The sequence below is a fragment of the Ruditapes philippinarum genome, unplaced genomic scaffold (assembly GCF_026571515.1).
Source record: "Ruditapes philippinarum isolate M1 unplaced genomic scaffold, ASM2657151v2 ctg2778_1_1_1_1, whole genome shotgun sequence".
Taxonomy (NCBI): Eukaryota; Metazoa; Mollusca; class Bivalvia; order Venerida; family Veneridae; genus Ruditapes; species Ruditapes philippinarum.
The window spans coordinates 28,751-51,726 of NW_026860975.1; the positions used below are offsets into that span (position 1 = coordinate 28,751).

At 32.9% G+C, this 22,976-nt stretch overlaps 1 protein-coding gene across 1 annotated transcript; it reads left to right on the forward strand.

Moving 5' to 3' along the window:
- The first annotated feature begins 403 nt into the window (after nucleotides 1–403).
- LOC132714096 (ubiquitin-conjugating enzyme E2 H) lies at nucleotides 404–21,333 on the forward strand. Its single transcript, XM_060696844.1, has 6 exons — nucleotides 404–558; nucleotides 4,500–4,576; nucleotides 12,491–12,605; nucleotides 15,859–15,911; nucleotides 17,252–17,380; nucleotides 18,278–21,333. Exons 1-6 carry the CDS (start codon nucleotides 506–508, stop codon nucleotides 18,394–18,396), a joined length of 546 nt encoding a protein of 181 aa, XP_060552827.1. The 5' UTR covers nucleotides 404–505; the 3' UTR covers nucleotides 18,397–21,333.
- The last annotated feature ends 1,643 nt before the right edge of the window (nucleotides 21,334–22,976 follow it).

Genomic DNA, 22,976 nt, shown 5'->3' on the forward strand with positions numbered 1-22,976 from the left:
CACAATTTCTATAAATAGATTTTGAAAATATTTGTCTCCAACATATTGCATGATTGCCTTGTAAAGCTTTGAAAGTATTTTAAGTGGTCATTGTCCTTAATTTTCTAATCTCAATTCCGGTATACAAGTTCTCTTTATTTTTTTCCCAATGGATGTAAATAAAACACTTGCCATGTGTATTTGTTTACATCGAACAGCTGATGACCCGGTTGTCAATAGTGACCTTTGACCTACTGGACCATATTATTAGTTTCATCCCTTAATAGAATCAAAAGTGCATATAGAAGATCCTTTATAAATTTGAAAACTTTAAAGACTAAGGAAACATCATATTTAATGATCAGAAACACAAAAATTGCTAAAAGAAAACTGTCGAAGGTGGAGTTAATTTTATCACGTGACGAGCGACGTCACCAACAATATACTGACATTCGCCATATTTGTTGTTGTTTTACAAGTTGCAGGAAAACATTTGTAGAGTTTTGTCGTTTTAAACGTTGAAAAAATGTCATCCCCAAGTCCAGGGAAGCGTCGGATGGACACAGATGTTGTTAAACTGTATCCTTTGTTATTTTCTTACTTTTGAAGCGCTATATTTTTGTAAGATCGTCCATACGTTTGCCCTTTCTACTGAGGGCTGCATTCGTGTTCTACGCACCTTGCTAACCAGACATGTATAAACTTCCATATATGCTTTAGCAATTTAGACCTCTACGTTAGCATTTGCTTTAGAAGTGAAGTTATCATATAATAAAAAATTAATTACATACTATTTTAGGTTTTACAGATGTGCATTTTGTATTTTTTTGGATTTTTAGCATGTAGGTCAATGGGTTAGTTACATTAAGTAATTAAGTTACTTGTGTCACAGGGTTAGAAAAATATGCAGCCTGACCGGGACTCGAACCTGGGACCCTCTGAATACGGTAACGTGGCTCTACCGACTGAGCTATCACTTACACATCATCCCACCTAAATTAAGCGACCAGTTCTGAACCGTGGCAGACTCCCCTGCTATATCGAAAGTCGGTCTTGAATTACACAGAATTACAGAGCAATATAAACTAAACTCTGAGCTATACTGGTTTGGGACCACCAAATCTGGAGGGCCCCGAAAATGCTTAATTTAGTATTTTCTTTTTTCAGTGGTTGTCCGTCACTTTTTATCAACAATAAATGCATGTTTCTTCTAAAATTGAGTAAATAAATTTATTTCAACCTCCGTAAATGGTAATATTTTAATGTCTATTTCAAGAATGTTGACATTGAAATTTGGGGGTCATGAAAGCAATGCCTGACCTCATATACCAGCTATAATCATTTGCAGAGTAAACATTATAGAACATCCAAAACTACTGCATTTGTTGCTGAAATATTGTATATCATGTTAAAAATCAAAACACCCAAGCTTTTATCTGAATTAAATCACGTCATGTACATATCTGTCTGGACAAATGGTACTGTAGTGTACATGGACAATTTAGGTAATTTTGATGCACTCCTTGTCGAGCCTCAGATATAAGTGTCAATACAATCAGAAATAAACAAACTAGTTTGTAAGTTAAGAGAAGAACCTAGCTTAACTGTGTCAAATTTTTTGGTCTCTAGGTTAGGAATTATGAAATCTGTAAGGAAAAATGTTCAAAAATTGTCCGGTTGATGGTCCCTGCCCCACGTTGGGCGCCAAATGTCACAGGGCAAGAAAATGTGCAGCCTGACTGTGACTTGAATCCGGGACCCTTGGAATAGTGTAGCTATCCAGCAATCAGTTAATTATACTAAGTGATTTTGCTGGCTCAGTAGCTATATTTTATGTAGAGCTGTCATATTCCAACTATTCCAGTTACAGCTCTAGCTGTTTATATTTAAATTTTAATTCATCTGCTGCAATCTTATTAGATTACTGTAGAAAAAAGCTTCTTGAATATAAAAAAGTTTGATTTGTGTAAATGTTTATATTCGGGAAATAGTTGGTTAGACCACTGACTATCACTCCTGAGGTCCCAGGTTCAATCCTTGGTAATACCCTTGGGATTTTTCACAGACACAATGTTTCCTACTACCTAGAGGTGAACTGGTAATCCTCGCATGTATCAGTGCTATACACCGGGCATGTAAAAGAACCAAGGGGACTCAATACAATAAGAGCAAGGGACTGGTTCCAGGATTCCCTTGTATCTCAAATCAGTCTTTTGAAATTCAATTCAGTGTATACAATGTATACCAGCTTAGTGTAATCGTAAACGATTTTAAAGCAGTATGATGTAGATGATTACTGGTACCTGACCATTCAGATGCTTGAACTTGACAAATTCTAAGTGTCAGTGTTTATGTGAATAATTTGAGTTTTACGCCGATGACAGAAGCTGGTGGGTGTCACGAGTGTTCATGTAAAAATATTATGCTTTTTTTCAAGAAGTAAAATATTCAAAGTAGGGAACAGGGACAAAATTATGCATGCTTAAGAAATCTGCACTAGAATACTACATGTACTTGCTATTTTGTTTAGCACATAGCATTTATTTTACCATGACTCGCTGTGCATGAATTCATTTCATATAATCATATGCTGTAACAAGTGTGTCTATGTCATACAGCACTTTCAAGTGTGTCTATGTCATACAGCACTTTATCACGAGGTTGCATGAGGTTGAGAGACCCCTGTTATGTGCCTAAATCAATTTGTGATGGGGGGTGGGGGAGGGGTTATGAAAATGCATGCAATTATTTACGTTTATTTATAAGTATGTCACCCAGTCTAAACCAAAATGATAGCAGTGGAAACAAGATGACTATGTCAGATTTTATGTCCAGGTCAAATATATTCATGTTATCAAAGTTACATGATACTGTTTTATGCAACATAATTATGTGTTTAATTGTCAACTGATTACCTCCCTGTTTTGTGCATATAAACTTGATCTGAAGTGAAGATATCTTATTCTCCTAAAATTTAATAATGATTAAATAGTAGAAAAGCAGTGTCACAAATTCAAATGTATATATTCCATTTTGATTTTTCGTGATCATTTTTATTTGTTTAGGTCGTTAGACCAAACAAATAATGGTAGCGAAATTTCAGACTCTAATGCTGTTAATTGCAAGTGCCGAAAGTAGTCCGCTTTTTTGAAGCGGTTACTTCTCTTTATATGTTAACGCCGAAAAATTGAAGGGAGATCACTGCGTAAAGATGGTCAAATGACAGGCGCATTAATTTTCAAGCAAAATAATTCCCGAATTGTCGAAGATTTCTAATATTGTTTTATTCTTTATAGATATACATAGGGGGCGTCCGTGGCGGAGTGGTTAAGGTCGTTGCCTTCAAACTACTTGCCCCTCACCGCTGTGGGTTCGAATCCCGACAGGGACTTTGGATTCTTTCATGTGAGGAAGCTATCCAGCTAGCTTACGGAACGTCGGTGGTTCTACTCAGGTGCCCGTTCGTGCCTGAAATAATGCACGGAAGGGCACCTGAGGTCTTCCTCCACCAGTAAAGCTGGAACGTCGCGATATGACCTATACTGTGTCGATGTGACGTAAAACCCAAAAACAAACAAAGATATACATGCTTATAGTAAGCTCCATGATTATTTACATCTGTGTTAAACAACAGTTAGCATCGTTACAAACTCTAATAGTAGAATAATATAGTTTTCTTCAGGCTGTTAACAAATAAATTCACCGTGGCCGAGGGGGTTCGCGCGCTCGCTTAGGAAGCGAGAAGTCTTGAGTTCAAATCCCAGTTAAGGCAACTCATTTTTTTTTTCAAATTGTTTAAATCAAATAAACATTGGATTGAATATCAGTGTTTAAATTAGTTTTATAGCCAATTTACTACAACTAAAACGCTGGAAAGTATTGGTGGCACTTTACAAAAACAAATTGGTTTATAATCTCACAACCTTCACCTTTCTGAGACCCAAACAAATTCAGCGCCTTCTGTGCTTTGATTTAATTTGTTTTTATTGTTTCAGCTGTAATACATTCTTAGTAAGTTAGTTCTTCCATGGTCAAGTTGGTGTCAGGAATTGTTGAATTACTTAAAAACTGATATAAATTATGAAAATTGTTTATACTAAATGTCATCAGTGAGTACATTTAATATACTGAGTACCAGGTATATTAATTAATGTATACATTTATATAATATCAACATTCAGCTATCAGATTCAAATTGGGAAATAACATCAATGTATAAATGTCAATTGAACAGCTTGGATAAATGTCAATAGGTTTTTGTTGTTAAGGAAGTAACTAAGGGTCATGTAAATTAGCCAAGGGATATTTTATCACTGGGTTTATTTTATTGACCAGGTAATCTATAGGGTTTATATTTTTATAATCATTTGAAGATGACTGGCTTTATATTTACTTAATAAATTACATCATGAAAAACTGATTTGTCAATACAGACATATTAGCTGCAGTCCGTATTACTCATGCATATTTTAATATATGAGAATATTTTGTGTTGATATTTACCTTAACTCATTAATCAGTATTGAAAGTAAACATGAGGTGACAATTCTAGGTGGTCTGAATGAGTTCATAGTGAAGTTTTATGGACCAGCAGGAAGTATGTATAATTGTAACATTAAGTTTATTAATAACCTTATTGGCCTTTTCTCTGTTTGTATACATGTATGTAATAATGGTCTTGCTATGAGTCATTATGAATTGTCCAATTAACAATTAAGTTTCAGAATCACAAAATTGTAATTATATGTATACTATATATAAAGTGGATGTCAAACTATAAAGAAATGCTAAGTTATTTTGGCAGATAATAATACATGTTTTGTGATGGCAATGTCCTAAGAGCAATTTAATCTCTGCTAGTTGAAAAATAGATTCATGGCATTGTTATTTGTTAAAGAAAAATTGAAAACAAGTTTTTTTATGACTTGCCAGTTAAAGGAAAGATTGGCTATAAAATTGTGTGAAAGAATGACTATTGATCACGCCCCAATATAAGAGCTTGCTTTTGTTGTTTATAGAACTTTTATTTGTCAGCTAAAGAATATATTCTAACATGCCAACTATAAATAAAGATAATAGTTAGATGTAGGGCTGCTGTTAGGGGAAGTTTAGCAGTCATTAATATTCCTTGATTAGACCAAAACATAATGCTTTTCCTTCTTTAACTTTCATTGTCAAAAGTTTTTACAGTCTCAGATTGACTTCTAAATGGAAGTCCTGTTGATGACATCAGCAAATATTAGTGTTTGAAATTACTTTTTATTTCAAATAAATCATAACACATTTTTAATGTAGTTTAAATTAGTGTTGGTACTACCTTTAATTGGATTGGTGTAGAATAGCACGATGGATCAATTTAATTTGGTAAATGTTTAAAAATGAACAGTAACCAATTTATTGATTATTTTTACTTTTGAATACATGTATGTATAAATATGCCTTTTGCTCAAAGACTTATAAAAATAATGACCACTCAAGTTTCATTGTTTAACCCATTACTTCATGAGCATTTTGTGAAAAATGGCTGTTTTCATTGAAAAGTCTCCTGTTACAAGTTCAATTGGCTATAATACTATAAAAACTGCTTCAACACTAATCAAAACTTGGCACAAATGTTGACTGGACCATTGCCCTTGCAACAACATGCTCAGGCTTAAATTTTCTGTTACCATGGCAACGAGGGACCTCTCAAAATTGCCAAAAATCACTATTTTGCGTTGAATTTTTCCATCAAAATTGATTTCAAAGTGCTGCAACTTCTCAATGGATTGAGATAAAGTCAAATGCTTTTCAGCGTTGGTTACACGTTACCTAATGATCAATCTGGGGTCATTTACAGCCTCTCACAAGTCCCAAATTTATTTTGGCGATGAGTGGGACTCCGCCCCCCTTCAAACCCCCAAACAGAAGGGGCACATCCCCCTTCTGGCAACCCCTCTGATGTATCTTTTTGGATGGGGGGCCGCGCCGAAAAAGAGGTCACTGTTTTTAACATCATTTCTCAAACAAAAACAAGTGTTTGGGGCCTAAATAAGGCATATTTTCATCATTTGAGACAACAAAAAGGGGGGGGGGGTGAAAAAGGCGTTAAAAGGCGTGTATTATGAAGTAATGGCGTTAACAGAAAAAAATGATGAAAATACTTGAAATTACCCTAAATCGCGTTTTTTCATGTTTTAAACATGGCCTGTCATATAAATTTGAAGAAAAATTCTTGTTTTGTAGATTTTTTTATTTTTTTCATTAACCCATTACTTCATGAGCATTTTGTGAAAAATGGCTGTTTTCATTGAAAAGTCTCCTGTTACAAGTTCAATTGGCTATAATACTATAAAAACTGCCTCAACACTAATCAAACTTGGCACAAATGTTGACTGGACCATTGCCCTTGCAACAACATGCTCAGGCTTAAATTTCTGTTACCATGGCAACGAGGGGAAATCTCAAAATTGCCAAAAATCACTATTTTTGCGTTGATTTTTTCCATCAAAATTGATTTCAAAGTGCTGCAACTTCTCAATGGATTGAGATAAAGTCAAATGCTTTTCAGCGTTGGTTACACGTTACCTTATGATCAATCTGGGGTCATTTACAGCCTCTCACAAGTCCAAAATTTTCTTGGCGATGAGGGGTACTCCGCCCCCCTTCAAACCCCCCAAACAGAAGGGGGCACATCCCCCTTCTGGCAACCCCCTGATGTATCTTTTGGATGGGGGGCCGCGCCGAAAAAGAGGTCACTTTTTTTAACAACATTTCTCAAACAAAAACAAGTGTTTGGGGCCTAAATAAGGCATTTTTTCATCATTTGAGACAACAAAAGGGGGGGGGGGTGAAAAAGGCGTTAAAAGGCGTGTATATGAAGTAATGGGTTAAAAGTATCACATGACCATTTTATTACTGTCTTGATTTGACAGCAGATAATATTATATTTGTGCAAACAACACAGGAAATTATTAACTTGATTATACTTATTTTATTAAAGAAAATTTTCAAAAACAATTGACCAATTTTATGCAGATATTCAAGTGTGAAATTTGCAAAAAATCTTTCTGTGTTACCAAAATGATCTTGCAGTATGGAGGGCGATCGTTGCCAAAATTCCAGTCATGTAAAATGTTCCTTTTTGAAAACTACTTTTTGAAAATGCGAACGTGTATTGTCTAGCATTTTATCTTGTATTCCTGCACAAACAAATGCTATGCCTCTTAATCCAATCTTTTTAATTGAAGTTCACCCGCTTTTAAATAACAAGTTTACATGTTTATCTCAACAAACTGACATAACATGGAGAACAACAACAAATTTACAAGTTCGTATCTTCCATTTCATATAATACATAAGCATGTTTGCCCACTTGTAGATATCTATCTGTACCTGAAAAATACAAATGAAATGTAAAACTCGAATACAGAAAATAGAATTTAAAATAAAACATGTTCCCAGTCGTAGAACTACAACAGTACGTTTACACAGTAACACGTTTAAAATGACAAAAGTAGATTCACCAAAGTTTTAAACGATTTTAAGTCATGCCATGACGCCCCGCCCCTCTCTGAGTACTTACGATCTTTCTATTACGAAATGTTTCGGACAGGTATAATACCCGTCGCCTCTCTCCTATTTTCCCAAATAATGTGAAAGAAAACACGGCGTCCATTCTAACTTTTTTATTTCTATAAAAAGTCAAATATTTTTTGTATCAAATGGAAGATTACGGAAGATTACTCCATAAGCTTTGTATGAGTGCCTCAAAAATAAAAATAAATTAAATAGATGTATTGAAATTTTTGTTTCAAAATTTATCATTTTTTCCTCTGAAAATAACACTCTAGAATTGGTAAGAAAAAACACGGCGTTCCTTCCAAACTTTTTAATTTCGTAATCAATTTTAATAATTTTTGGATTGAAATAAAAGTGTGCTTCATACGATTTATAATATATATAATTATATAATGCCTAAAAATAAAACTGAATTAAATCAAAATGAATTAATTTTTTCGTTTTAAAAGTTTATCATGTTACTTTCTGTAAAATAGAGAAAATAAGAATCTCTAAAGAACGCTCAAAACGACAAAATTGAGAATGTTGCAGGCTCGGTTTGATTGAGCCTGTTCATGGACGGTAATGGCAAGTGCAAGTTACCGTCCACGCCCCCTAGCACCTTCTCAAGCAAAATATGAACTGGTACAATTTTGAAACTTCCGCATATGTGTTAATATGGCGATAATCATGGAACCTTCAATGTGACACGTTAGTGCCATTCCATAAAAAACGGCATATGGTCCCCAAGTAAGAAAACAAAACACACTCTGAATTTCAGTAAGAGAAACATTGTGCCCCTACTTACTTATTTATTTTTTGGTCAATTTTTATAAATTTAGACTAAAGTAAAAGAATCCTTCGTGAAGTTTCTAGTGATGTCTTAAAAATGAAAATTAATTACGTATTTAAAATTTTGTTTCGAACTTATCGTTGTTTATTTTTTCTCTCTTAAAACCACATTCATATATTTTGCAAGAAAATCACGTCGCTTCCTTTAGATACTTTATTCAAAAAAGAAAATGAATATTGGATGAAAGTTAAGACCATAACCTTTGGACAAGTATATTAAAAATCTTGAAACAAAAGTGATCCCTCGGAAGCATTAATCACAAAACAAAATTACATAAAATATGATAAACAAGATTAACAAGGAAAGGCGGCGTTCCAATGAACGCAACCTCCATATGACCCAGCAACAAGAACCAGTGGCAAGGAGCCCAGGCGGACCCCCAAACAAAAACAGGACAGGGCAAAGACAGAGCACGGACAGGTTATTCACTAAATGATTAATAATTTGTAACTGATTAGGAATTCAAAGGAACTGCAGACTCGGTTTTATTGAGTCTGTACATGAGGAAAAATGAACAAGTGCAACTTTCCTTACGCCCCCCTGGCACCGACTTGAGCGGTACTCAATTCTCAACACTTAATAATGCTGGCATCAGTGATCCCGACGGACCAGAAAAATATAACAACACTGAAGTGGAGTACGGGGAAACTTTTTACAGCTGCTACACGGCCTTTGACACCTGCTGTTGTGAAGTATAAAATCTTGAAAAACAAAGTGATCCCTCGGAAGCATTAAATCACAACAAAATTACATTAGAAATGCAGCCTCGGTTTGATTGAGTCTGTACATGAGTGATAATGAACAAGTGCAAAATGTTTTTATTTATACTGAAAATACCAGATTGTACAGATGTGCTACGGATAAGTTTTTTTCTTGATTTCTGAAAGGAAATCTCGGTGGCCGCTTTAAAATCCTATTTTTGCAAATACTTGCATAGTTTTTGTTGAAAATTAAATTTGTGCCAATACATTTTTCAATGAAACCAATAAAAATATTGGATGGTCCTTAAGATTATCAATAATATTACTCCCTTGAAGTTGGTCATTGTTTGCCCTAAAAATTTCCAAATCGCCGATGTTTCTCAGGAAAAACACAATGTTAAATAATAAGTTTATGCATAAGTTATCTTCATCATAAATGTTAAAACCAGCAATTTTCAAGTGATGTTGCAAGTGACAAAACTTTTGTAACAAATGAAACAAATATATGTTATGAATAGGCGGTATGCTGTCCTTCGGTTTTATTTAGAAATATGGGAGAGGCGCCGTTTTTATACCTGTCCCGCAATAGAAGATCGTAAATACTCCGAGAGGGGCGGGGCGTTATGCTTGACTTTAAAATCGTTTAACTTTGTAAACCTACTTTTGTCATTTTAAACATGTTACTGTGTTAACGTATTCGTGTAGTTCTACAACTGGTAACACGTTTTAACTTTCTCTCTATTTTTCTGTATTTAAGATTTACATTTCATTTGTATATTTCATATCTATAAGTGTGCAAAAATGCATATAAATTGCATGCAATGGAAGATACGAACTTGTAAATTTGTTGTCGTTTTAGATGTTAGGTCAGTTGTTACGATCTATATGTAAACTTGTCATATAAAGGCGGGAACCCTCAATTAAGAGATAGAATTAAGAGACATACCATGTGCTATGCACGGGTAAAATAAAAAATGGTAGGCATACAAGTTTGCATTTTCAAAATTCATTTTAAAAAGGAACACTTTACATGTCTGGAATTTTGGCAACGATCGCCCTCCATATTGCAGTTGCCATAATAGAACACATGTCTACAGTCATGTAAGTTTTACTCATAGATGGCTTTTATACCAGGCTTAACTTTATTTGAAACTTAAATCTCTATGCAATATTTTGTAAGTCTTAGTAATTGGAACATGGAAGTCCATACAGATTATCTTTCAATTTGTTCACCTTCAATGCAAGCCTTATACAAGAAAATTGCATCATGGGAAATAATGTAATTCTGCTGACTGAAGTGTAATATTGATCACCTGACTCCTGTCCTTAAAATTCTATAAATGTAATTACATGTTATTGTATGACATCTGCTGTATTCTATTATAAGAACATTATATGTCTTCTTAGGAGATAAGAGGATATCTTCAGACTACAGTTACACATAATAGGGGGATTTGTTCCATTTATACTCTTATATAACTTTACTTTCTGTAAAATTGTTCTTGAAAATGTCTTTGTTTTAAAGTAAATCTGCACAAAGGCACAGGTCTGAAATCTTCCCTAGAAAGTTTCCATTAGACCTATACTGTGTTAGTGCAACATAAAATACAAAAAAAAAAATAATAATAAAAAAAACACACAAAAAACCTTATATGTATAATTAAATACATATTTGGCTGCACAAAAAATAATTTTGGTATGAATATTTTTAAATAGTACTGGTAGTCCCTAAACCGAAAAAAAAGACTGCTCTAAATTTGATTTAAGGGACCAAGTTGTATGAAGGAAATAATACAGGAAAAAATAATGATGTTAAGTGATTAAACAGCATTATAGTAATGTAAAAACAAAATGCTTGTGTTTGATAATTAATGTGCATCCAATAGAAACATAAAGCATTATGTTACCCTGGAAACAGTTTTGAGCATATTGACAATTTAATCAATATAGAATAAGTTTGATCAATTGTACCCATGTAAAGGGAGATAATATGAAGACTCGAATGTAAAAGTTATGTGGTTTCTTTTGTTGGTCAAGTAATCAATGGTCTAATATCATTGGTGCATTGAAAATGTAATTAAGTGAGTGAGTAAATTGATTTGCTTTGTTAGAAAGAAAATATCTTGGCCACATTTTTCCAAAATTGTTTTAATAAAATTTCATTAACTCGGCAAAGAACTATTTCTGTGAAATTTTCAGTTTCGATAAGAAGCTGAAAATAAATACAATCATTCGCTTTATTGGAATTGTTGCTTTGTTGGTGTTGGAGAAAAGTCAATATACTAAAATAAGATATGTCGCACAATTGATTGCCAGTTCTGTATGGCAATCATCAGAGCTAGAGAGATACCATTGAAAAGAGAATTAAGACATTTTATACTAGAATACTTGACAGTGCTGTCTATGTCACATAGAGAACATTTTGAGATTATTTTTGATTTAAATGATGGGTTTATTTTTGTTTCAATAGGCCATGAAAGATTTCAGGAAAACAAAATGAAATAAATGATTTTTGTCGTCAGATTTTTTAATGAAATAATTATGATCATTAATCTATTGATTTAAATTGACTCTACTAAGGTTTTTTGACATGACTCGACCGGATATAATTTTTTCAGATTATTTATTTTATTTGATGTATAAGTCAGACCAATTACTTTTATGCAAAAATCCCAGCTAATTCACTCACTTCGTTTTCCCCGAATGATTATTCTGATTGTGAAAAATTATTCAAAAATAATGAAAATTAAAAAGTCTTTGTCACATTTTACCTTTTTGCTCATTTGGGCTTAATTGCACAAACATAATTATGATTTCCAATTTATTTTGGGTATGTTTCTTAAGAACCTTCTGCATATCTTTCTGTCCAAGTGCCTCTGTTGATCTATGAAAGAAATTCAAATTTTATGTGTTTAGGTTTTTGTCAAAAAATTGCTTTTATCATTTTAATATATGCCCATATGTTCTTGATCCCTAATTGACATTGACCTTTATGGTAAAATTTTCAAAATTCAGAATGCAATGTCTCATAATTATGTAAATGTAAGGGATTTGGGCATTTATATTTGTGACCTTATCTTTTTGTGATGTCGTTTTACCGAATTCTGAATTTGTGTACTTATATGTGACACTGATCAATGTATTTTAATATATATATAAAGACCAAAATATTTACTTGTATTTGTTCATCTTTTTTATTTGTTTATCTGTTCACTTACATATCAACTTTTTGACATTTCAAATCAAATTTTTTGACTTAAAGTTAATTGATTTCATTAATTTATTTTAAGAATTTTGTGGTTCATGCATAGTATATAACTATATATTGCATAATAATTTATTCATTCTCCTCATACGATCATTATGATTATATATTTGTGTTATCAGTATACAAAAACATAATTATTATTATTTTCAGCACCATATGAGGGAGGGGTATGGAAGGTTAGAGTTGATCTCCCAGAAAAATATCCATTCAAGTCTCCTTCAATTGGCTTCATGAACAGAATCTTTCATCCCAACATTGATGAAGTGTAAGATTATATTTGACTACATTATTAACATTATATTACACCTTAATTTACTTGTTTTGAGAAGAATAGGATTAGGGAGAGATATTGTACTCACCTAGGCATCAGAGTTACCATCACACTTTGGTTATCTTTTTGCATGCAAGTTGGTATCTCCAAAACAGCTAAAGGGAATGGGTTGAAACTTCACACACAGTTTATTTGAGAGCATAATCGTAGGTCACTGTCCAAAGCCCATAACTTGGATTTTGAAAGAATTATGGCTCTTTTTGAACTAAGAAAATTCTACATTATCCAGACTCTTGAAGTTAGCTAGATTAAACTTAACCATGACTCATGAATGACTTTGATCTTGAATTTTGCTATACTTTGCTATATAATAACTTTGTTACTTATAAATGAATTGTATTCTTACTTGTAATGTACTCACAAATCTTTTGGACAAGACCTTCAAGCAGACCAAATTGATTATGATCTTTACTCATCAATGGTCTTAACCATGAAGATCAAATTAATGAATTTTGCTTCATTTTGCTATAATCGACTATAATTCTATTATTATGCCCCCATTTCGGAGAAAAGGGGGTATATTGCTTTGCACTTGTCGGTCCGTCGGTCCGTCGGTCTGTCGGTCCGTCGGTCCGTCGGTCCGTAGACCAAATGGTTTCCGAGTGATAACTAAAGAACCTTAAGGCCTAGGAACTTCAAACTTGGTATGGTGATTTGTCATGATCAGTAGATGACCCCTATTGATTTTGGGGTCAAGGGGTCAAAGGTCAAAGTCACATTGACCTTGTAAGCAAAAACTGTTTCCGATCAATAAGTAAAGAACCTTAAGACCTAGGAACTTCAAACTTGGTATGGTGATTGGTCATGATCAGTAGATGACCCCTATTGATTTTGGGGTCAAGGGGTCAAAGGTCAAGGTCACATTGACCTTGTAAGCAAAAACGGTTTCCGATCAATAAGTAAAGAACCTTAAGGCCTAGGAACTTCAAACTTGGTATGGTGATTGGTCATGATCAGTAGATGACCCCTATTGATTTTGGGGTCAAAGGTCAAGGTCACATTGACCTTGTAGGCAAAAATGGTTTCCGATCAATAATGAAAGAACCTTAAGGCCTAGGAACTTCAAACTTGGTATGGTGATTGGTCATGATCAGTAGATGACCCCTATTGATTTTGGGGTCAAGGGGTCAAAGGTCAAGGTCACATTGACCTCTTGGGTAAAAACAGTTTCCGATCAATAACTTAAGAACCCTTAGGCCTAGGAACTTCAAACTTGGTATGGTGATTGGTTATGACCAGCAGATGACCCCTATTGATTTTGGGGTTAAGTGGTCAAAGGTCAAGGTCACATTGATCTTGTAGGTAAAAACAGTTTCCGATCAATAATGAAAGAACCCTTAGGCCTAGGGACTTCAAACTTGATATGGTGATTGGTCATGATCAGTAGATGACCCCTATTGATTTTGGGGTCAAGGGGTCAAAGGTCAAGGTCACATTGACCTTGTAAGCAAAAACGGTTTCCGATCAATAAGTAAAGAACCTTAAGGCCTAGGAACTTCAACTTGGTATGGTGATTGGTCATGATCAGTAGATGACCCCTATTGATTTTGGGGTTAAGGGGTCAAAGGTCAAGGTCACATTGACCTTGTAGGTAAAAACGGTTTCCAATCAATAATGAAAGAACCCTTAAGCCTAGGGACTTCAAACTTGATATGGTGATTGGTCATGATCAGTAGATGACCCCTATTGATTTTGGGGTTAAGGGGTCAAAGGTCAAGGTCACATTGACCTTGTAGGTAAAAACGGTTTCCGATTAATAACTTAAGAACCCTTAGGCCTAGGGACTTCAAACTTGATATGGTGATTGGTCATGATCAGTAGATGACCCCTATTGATTTTGGGGTCAAGGGGTCAAAGGTCAAGGTCACATTGACCTCTTAGGTAAAAACAGTTTCCGATCAATAAAGAAAGAACCCTTAGGCCTAGGAACTTCAAACTTGGTATGGTGATTGGTCATGATCAGTAGATGACCCCTATTGATTTTGGGGTCAAGGGGTCAAAGGTCAAGGTCACATTGACCTCTTAGGTAAAAACAGTTTCCGATCAATAACTAAAGAACCCTTAGGCCTAGGAACTTCAAACTTGGTATGGTGATTGGTCATGATCAGTAGATGACCCCTACTGATTTTGGGGTTAAGGGGTCAAAGGGCAAGGTCACATTGACCTTGTAGGTAAAAATGCTTTCCGATCAATAACTTAAGAACCCTTAGGCCTAGGAACTTCAAACTTGGTATGGTGATTGGTCATGACCAGCAGATGACCTATTGTTTTTAGGGTCAAGGGGTCAAAGGTCATTTAACATTGACCTTGTAGGTAAAAACAGTTTCTGATCAATTAACTAAAAACGCTTAGGCCTAGGAACTTCAAACTTTGTATGATGATTGGTGGTGACCAGCAGATGACCCCTATTGAATTTTGGGTCAAGGGGTCAAAGGTCAAGGTCATGACCAGTAGATACTTGATAACCCTTATTAATTGTTTGATCACTGGGTCAGAAGTCATGCATAATTACCTTATCACATGAATAATTGGCTGCCGATAGGGGGCATACATGTTTTACAAACATATCTTGTTTATAAATGGACCGTCTTCATACTTGAGAAAAACCACTTTAAGACAATGTCTTAGAGAATATCAAACCAAATTTGATCTTGACCTCTAAATGACCTTGACCTTGAATGAGAAATTATTATAACTTCACAGTTTTTTGCTATAATTAGCTACTTTGTAATTAATGAATGAATTGTTATAGTCTTGTGCACTACATTTTATGGAACAAGGTATTATATTGATTTAATTGAATTTAACCTTGATCTTAATTTGATCTTGACACTTAAGGTCAATTAAGTGAATTGTGCTACAATAAGCCATGACTTTATTATTTATTTAAAGATTTGATTTTAAACTTGGCAAAAATGTATTTATATTAAGACTGATGTGTTAAATTATTAAATTACAATGTATGAACTTCACCTACAAATGACCCCGACCATTAAGGTCAAACATTGAATTTAGCTTAGACTATTATAATTTTGTTAAATATATTTACATATTTGATATATACTTGGACAAAAGAACCCTTATGTCAAAACCTGAACCTTATTACTGACTTTATGCTCTATGTATTATAACTTACAATTTTCCTTTCTGAACCTAAAACTAAATATTCTGTAAACTTAACTTTCAGATCTGGAACTGTTTGTTTGGATGTAATAAATCAGGCATGGACTGCGCTATATGGTAAATACATGTATTTTTGTTTTTGTTTTTTCAGCTACATTTGGCTGCTTGAATATTTTATTAATTATATACATGTATGTAGATGTTTAGATTTTCATAGGTCAGTTTTCATCTTCGTATGGGTCATCAGGGTAAAAATACCTCTTCAGACTTAACAATTTATTTCTTATTTTAAAACTGAAAGTCATGTACCTTGTACCATGTAGTTTACTTTAGGTTTATCAAGTTAATGCATATCAGATCATATATTCATTTAAACCATTCAAATGGCAAATTGATTAAATACCCTGTTTTTTTTCTCCTTAGTTTTATAAAGTTTTGTTGTAGGCTATTGGATTATTGACATAATTCATTGTGTCCAATTACCTCATTTTATAAAGTTTTAGGAATTAGAAAATAGCTGTTTCTTGCAGAGAAATAACCTTTTCTATAAACTTATTGTACTGTCAATAAATGTATTAACAATGCATCAATTGAAATTCTTTCAATAAAGAAATCCAACCCTATTTCAGATATGATGGTTATCAACTTTGTTGTCATTGCAGATTAACCAATTCAATTTTCATTGCATGACCATTAATATGTGTACTTGTGAATCTCTGCACTATTTTACCTTTTGTTTTGTTTCTCTACCTTCATATTATGGCCTATCTTTTTGAATTGTTTCATTTGCTGTATGAATTAAAGCTTTCAGCTTTAGACTCTTAAACTTTTATAAATTTTTAAGCAGCTAAAAGGACCTCCAGCTTATAAAACGGTCAGTGGTATAGAGTTTTGTCAGATTTGAAAGAAACCAGGCTCTTTACTTGTATGAAAGGCCTTTCATTATTGCTCAGGTATCTTGGGTGTTTATGGTCATTGACTTAAGGTCATTGACTCAAACCACCATGAATGTAAAATTGATTCTCTTCACTTCTGAAATAAATATTTAAAGGACAGATTGAATATTACTGTTAGTCAAGCTAGTCAATTTATAAATATTTAGGATAGCAGGAAGTTATAGATACTTATATTTTCCTGACTTTCTGAAAAAATCTAATTTACAAAGTTTGTTCAAATTTCATTGATTTTTGTACGGTAAAATGTGTTCGTGAAATGAGGAAAATTTATTTCCATATAATTATGTTCTATTGAATGATGGAGAAATTATGATTTGTTGAAATTGATATTGTAAAATTTAAGGTGTCTATATGGTGATGGAAAAAGAAATTTTGTGACTCAGTGATAATACATGTAATTGTTTTAATGGTTTGAAAGTTGAATAAATTACATATTTAAAAAAAATCATGTATTTGATTTTAAATTTAAAAAAGATGAATGAAAATTAATTATCTTTTCAGATCTCTCCAATATTTTCGAGTCGTTCTTGCCACAGTTATTGAGCTATCCAAACCCGATAGATCCCCTCAATGGTGATGCAGCTGCAATGTATCTACATAAACCAGAGGATTACAAGAAGAAAGTCACAGGTTATTATATAATTATGTCTAAAGTCCTTGTTCATTCATCAGTTTAAACATATTTATTTAGGCTCGATAGCCAAACAAGTCCTTTCAATTTATATTAATCACTTTCGAGTCCGCTTCCTGGAACCAACCAGTACTGGTGACATATGAAGATACATGATTGTGACCCTGGTAGGGCTCGTACCTATGATCTCTAGGTTGAGAGGCAGACACCTTAACCACTAGGCCACTGCTCTATTCATCAGTTGATTATTGATTTTACTTTAAACAACAACAAAAAAGAGGTCTAACAACTAAGTAGTCAAGTTTGCTGTAACAGTTTCTGCCAATGCTTTACAACTGCTGGTTTGAATTCTATTTGAAACTTTGCATACATGGAAACAATATAGCAGGTTTGTGGTTGTGAATACTGAATTTACGTATTTGACCAGTCGAAGATTGGTTTACATATTCATGCCATCTGTTCATGATCTGACCTTTTCACTGTTCAGTCAGTACATAATTTGAAATTTTCCTGTTAAATAATGAATGGTTTTGTCCAGATTGAAAAATGGAAAAGTTCATTCAAAACATTTAATGTGGTTATACATGTAGTTAAAGAATGCAGAATTTTTACAGATGCAGTTTGTGTCTGGATTAAGGTTGAGTTTTGAAAAAAATTCTTGAAAAGTGTGTAAATGTTTGGTTGCTTCTAGGATTCATTTACATTTTACGTTTACTTGTGATTGAGTTTTTTTAGCCCAAATATTCATTTATTTAAGATATATGCTTTTCATCCATGCAAACGTTGTTTGGCTACAGCGAAATTTTATATGAATAATTTCCATAATTCACTGTTATATCATGTAATAGATTTATTTTCATATATGTGAAAAAATATATTATTCATGTTATACACAGAGTATGTGAAGAAGTATGCAACCGAAGAAGCTATTCGTGAACAAGAACATCAAGATTCCTCTAGTGAAAGTTCTATGAGTGACTTTTCTGACGATGAAGTTCAAGATATGGAGCTTTAACGTCAGTAATTTTATACCTGATATATACACCGAGGACATCATTGTATACCTTCATACTGCTTCTTAGTGCAGGCTCCTCCTGGTGCAAGGGGTTTAACACCATACCATAAATATCAGATGTGAATTCTGCAATGTGTCTTTAAAAAAGTTTTAAATTCAGTTCCTTCATGAACCTTTGAAAAATATATTCTAAAGGTTTATGTAGATTTCTACAGAGGTCTTGTCCTTGACAGTACACAACAACAACAACAACAACAACAGCTTCACAGTTATGATATATTCTTTCGAAAATTGTTTTGAATTGTTAAGTGTTAAAGCATGAGTTGTCATACAGTATAACCTCGATAAACCAGCGCCCTACAGAGACAAAGATTTAGGTTGTTGAAGAGAGATGTTGCTCTGAAGATGTTAAATTTATTGCTAGGTCTTACTTTGATATAATGGATTCTGTTGTTGTAAAGATGTTATTTATCTACAGAGGACACTTACCAGAGGCTGCACTGTATAAAATAAATCTTATTAAATATTGTTTAAGTTATTATCAAAAGATAATGTAAATCTTTAAAGAAAAGAAAGAGATTGAGTTTTAATGGGAAAAGATATATAATTTAAAAATGCTGTACATTTTTCAAATCGTAATCTTGATAATAATTGAACTTTTCAAATTTTGGGTAGCACTGTTAAATGTAATGTTAAAGGAGCAGGTTTCGAAGATAATGATGGTCTTCTTCAGTGAATTTGGGTATTTTTATCATTTTTAGTCACCATTTAGACATTGTTTTAATTTCCATTTTATCCCCACATGCTCATGTACTGAACATAAATAAGACAGGTTGGGAAAAAAAACAACAACCAAATTTCTCTTCTTTTTTTGTGGTTTTTCATTGTTCTTAGTTATCAGGTTTAGTTGTTGATGTCTGAAGTTATACCTTGTTTGAGAGCATCAAATTTACTGAAAAAATCTGCTCAAAAGCCATTTTTTTACAATTATTAATCTAATTTTTGTAGCTATTGATTTTAAGTTCACAGAACTATTTTATGTTCAATCCAGAATTTTTTTAGGACTTATGGAAGTGAAAATTTCTTTTCACTTTCTTTTCACTTATGGAAGTGAAAATTTCTTTTCTTTTGATTTCTTGTCCAAATTCATTGTCTTTAATATTAATATTGAACATAATATATTTATGTTTTTGAAATAAGGAAGAAAATAGTGATTATTATTTTTTATCTTAAGTCTTGTGTCTCTTTTTGTACATGTATATGAGCATTTTTCTATGACAGTAGAATGTATTTTTAGAAAATGCGTCCCAAGATTTTAAAAGCCTCCACCAAAAGGCGATGATTTCAGGTGCAAAACAAGTATTGTTTGATTTATAAAAATCGTTAGTTTAAAATCTTGTCTGCATATACAAACAACTGACATTCTGAGCATGCCAGATTAGTGGGGTTAAAACTTCATTATGTATATAAGTATACCTCTACATTTATTGCATTGTTTTGTGATGTGTTTAAAGTGTTAATGATTGTATTACTAAATAGTTTGTTTTGACAAAATATAGTTCTGGATGATTATGGTGATGATTATATCTGTATATTTATATATATCCTGGTGATGTTCTCTTTCTTACCAGTAACTAGCCATTTTCTTTATTTCTTTCTGGCTTCCTGGTTCTGTTAAACCCTTTTTAATGTCCCATCATTTATCTACATCTCCTATCTCCTCTCTCTTACTGGTATAACACTTAACTTTCTCTTTTTCTGACTTCTTCTCAAAACCAGTCATTGCAAAACAATTTTGTTCTGTGAGAATACTATTTATTAATCTCCAAAAAAATTATATTGTAGAAAATCCTTCAAAGCAAACTTCATGGGTTCTTTCTTCAAATAACTGTCTTCCATCATATGTGCTAATAACAAGGCCAGCAAAAGAGCTGCCTGTTTCTTGACATACTTATAATTACACTCTGTCTTATTTTGTAAAATACAACATATTGCTACCTTAGTGCAGTAATGGGTTAACTCCTTTTAAATTATATAAGGAACCTGTTACTGCACTAAGATGATAACATAGTTTCACTTATCTTACAAATTAAAGAAGCTGGTGTAGAGAGTAATGAGCAACAGACATAGCTCATTTCGGGGCCTAAAATGTTCTTTAGATTTTATTTATCTAGGTGAAAATTATTGAGGGTTGCTGATATGTAAACTGGCTGGTTTCATCTTTATGCTTTTACCTTGCTGTATTTCAGTTCTGACTGTGATATTCAGTTATCTACTATGTCTACTGTGAGTACTTTTATCAACATTTGCTGAAATTATACCATTTGCATGGTTATTTTTATTTATCACTAAGAGACTTCAATAGAAATTGTCGTCTAATAACAGGGCATTATTCTGGTCTTATAACGTAGAAGAATAAGATGCTGGGAAGGGTTATTCATAATTCTTTTCCGAGGTAATTGTGGGTATCTTGACAAAGCAAATGAGTTGATTTTTACTTTAGATATAGATATAGTAGATAATGAAGTTTTTAGTTCAGGATCATCCAGAACTTGATACAGGTATATATGTGTGCTATATGTTAATTCTTGTGCAAATCCAGTATGTGTGATTGTCTTTGACCAATCAATGAGGCGCATCGCGACAAAACCAACATAGTGTGTTTGCGACCAGCATGGATCCATGCTGTTCGCTTACCAACCCTATTACAAGTAGAGAAACTGATAGCAAAAAAGCATGGATCCTGATCAGACTGCGCGGATGGGCAGGCTGGTTTGGATCCATGTTGGTCGCAAACGCACTATGTTGGTTTTGTTGTGACGAGGCTCAAATATTTTGTCTGTTTTCAGGTTTTTCTCAGACCTAAATGTTGCCAAGGAACATATTTTTTCCTTCAGAAGTTTAACTTGTGAGTTTTTTAGTTGCAAAGAAAAAGAACTTAAAAAAATTGTTACAAAATATTTTTACCTGTTTATGAAAGATCTTACTACTATCTTAATACTTTAGAAGAGGAATCTGAAAGCAGATATTAATTATTTTTGGTCTTTGAATGAGATAGTTAAAATATTTTAATATTTTGGAATGTATGTAAATGTATGAATGATATTATTTGTTTCTGTCTTTCATAATCATACCTTCAGAAATCAGTCATGTTTTACCTTTTTGATATTGAACATTTATGTTTATTTTAAAGAAAATCATTGTTTTTATATATAAAAAAAGATTTTTTACATCAGTGTTTAGAATGAAAGATTGGTTCTGTTGAAATTGGATGGTACAAAGGGACATAATTATATGTAATGTGATACTTAACATTAGGAGATTGTTAGAGACTAGATATTGACGATAAATAAGATTTTAGGGGGATATTTCAAAGTAAAGATTGATAATTATTTTCCTAATCTAAATGGTTAAACATACAGTAAAATTACTTATTTTTTTGTTTCTTTACAAACACCTATAGTTAAATTGCTAGAGCTAAAACAGTAACTGTAAGCTTGTAAAGTTGAACAACTATAAACATATAACTTTTAACAATATTTTTGCTTAAAAACTTACTGTATGGGAAAAAAGTTTGATATATATGGTAAAAAAAAACAACATGAAATAAACTGTGTGAAAAAAATATAAATGTTCAGGTAAGTTGCCAATTGACATGTAAACTTTTATCAGGTATAAACAGTCTAGGTTTACGAGAGAAGGTAACCATGTTTAATTAATTTTATCAAAAAAAGAAGCACTGCCTTTTGCTTGTTACATCATGTTACATGACAAACGAATACATGTATTTGTATGCATATTTTATTGCAAGAATCTTTTAATGCAGGGTTTCTGCAGCTTTAAATAGCTTTAAATGTTATTTTGGCTATAAATAGCTATAGCTATAAATAGATTTGGGCTATAAATAGCACTGTTTTTAGAGCTTTCTGTGTGCTTATGTATGAATGATTTATGCTCATAGTTATTTACATCATTATATATATTAGTCATTGTTTTACTTGTATTACTTAATTTTCAAGTTGTTAATTGTACATATGCAAATCCAAATTTTATTGTGTAGCAGTAGGAATAATGTTATTTTACATTTTAATGAGCATTTAAGATTTATTTACGTATATTATTTATACCCCAAGCAGGAGTGAAAATTTTCATACAGAAATGATTGCTAAATGGTTTAGTTACTATTCCTCACCTGTCAAAGAGTGCCAGGATGAGATTTTATGATTGCTTTCTGTCCGCTGTATATCTGTTCACATTTTTTTTCCCACAACCCAACAGGTCAGTTGTGATGAAACCTTGTAGGGATTTTTTTTTCTTGCATACGGCCAAGCTTTAGTATTCCAAATAATTGCATTCCAGAAGTTTAGTTGCCAGAAACCTCAAAAGACCTTCTTTTTGAAGAACAAGAAGCATTAGAGATAAGCATTTGACATGTGACCAGAATTTACCATGTCCTTTGGGGTCAGTTGATTTTTGCATTGCCTTTTATATACTGGTTGGGGACCACCAAAACCGGACAACCACCAAACCCGGACGGCCCCAAAAATGCTTAATTTACTTTTTTCCTTTGTTCATTGGCT

What these genes read in the sequence shown, in the direction of transcription:
- LOC132714096 (XM_060696844.1), top strand. Translation starts at nt 506, where the DNA reads ATGTCATCCCCAAGTCCAGGGAAGCGTCGGATGGACACAGATGTTGTT. An exon ending in GTTTTATGGACCAGCAGGAA is followed by an intron (nt 4,577 to 12,490) that starts GTATGTATAATT and finishes TATTATTTTCAG; the next exon opens with CACCATATGAGGGAGGGGTA. An exon ending in TTACAAGAAGAAAGTCACAG is followed by an intron (nt 17,381 to 18,277) that starts GTTATTATATAA and finishes TGTTATACACAG; the next exon opens with AGTATGTGAAGAAGTATGCA.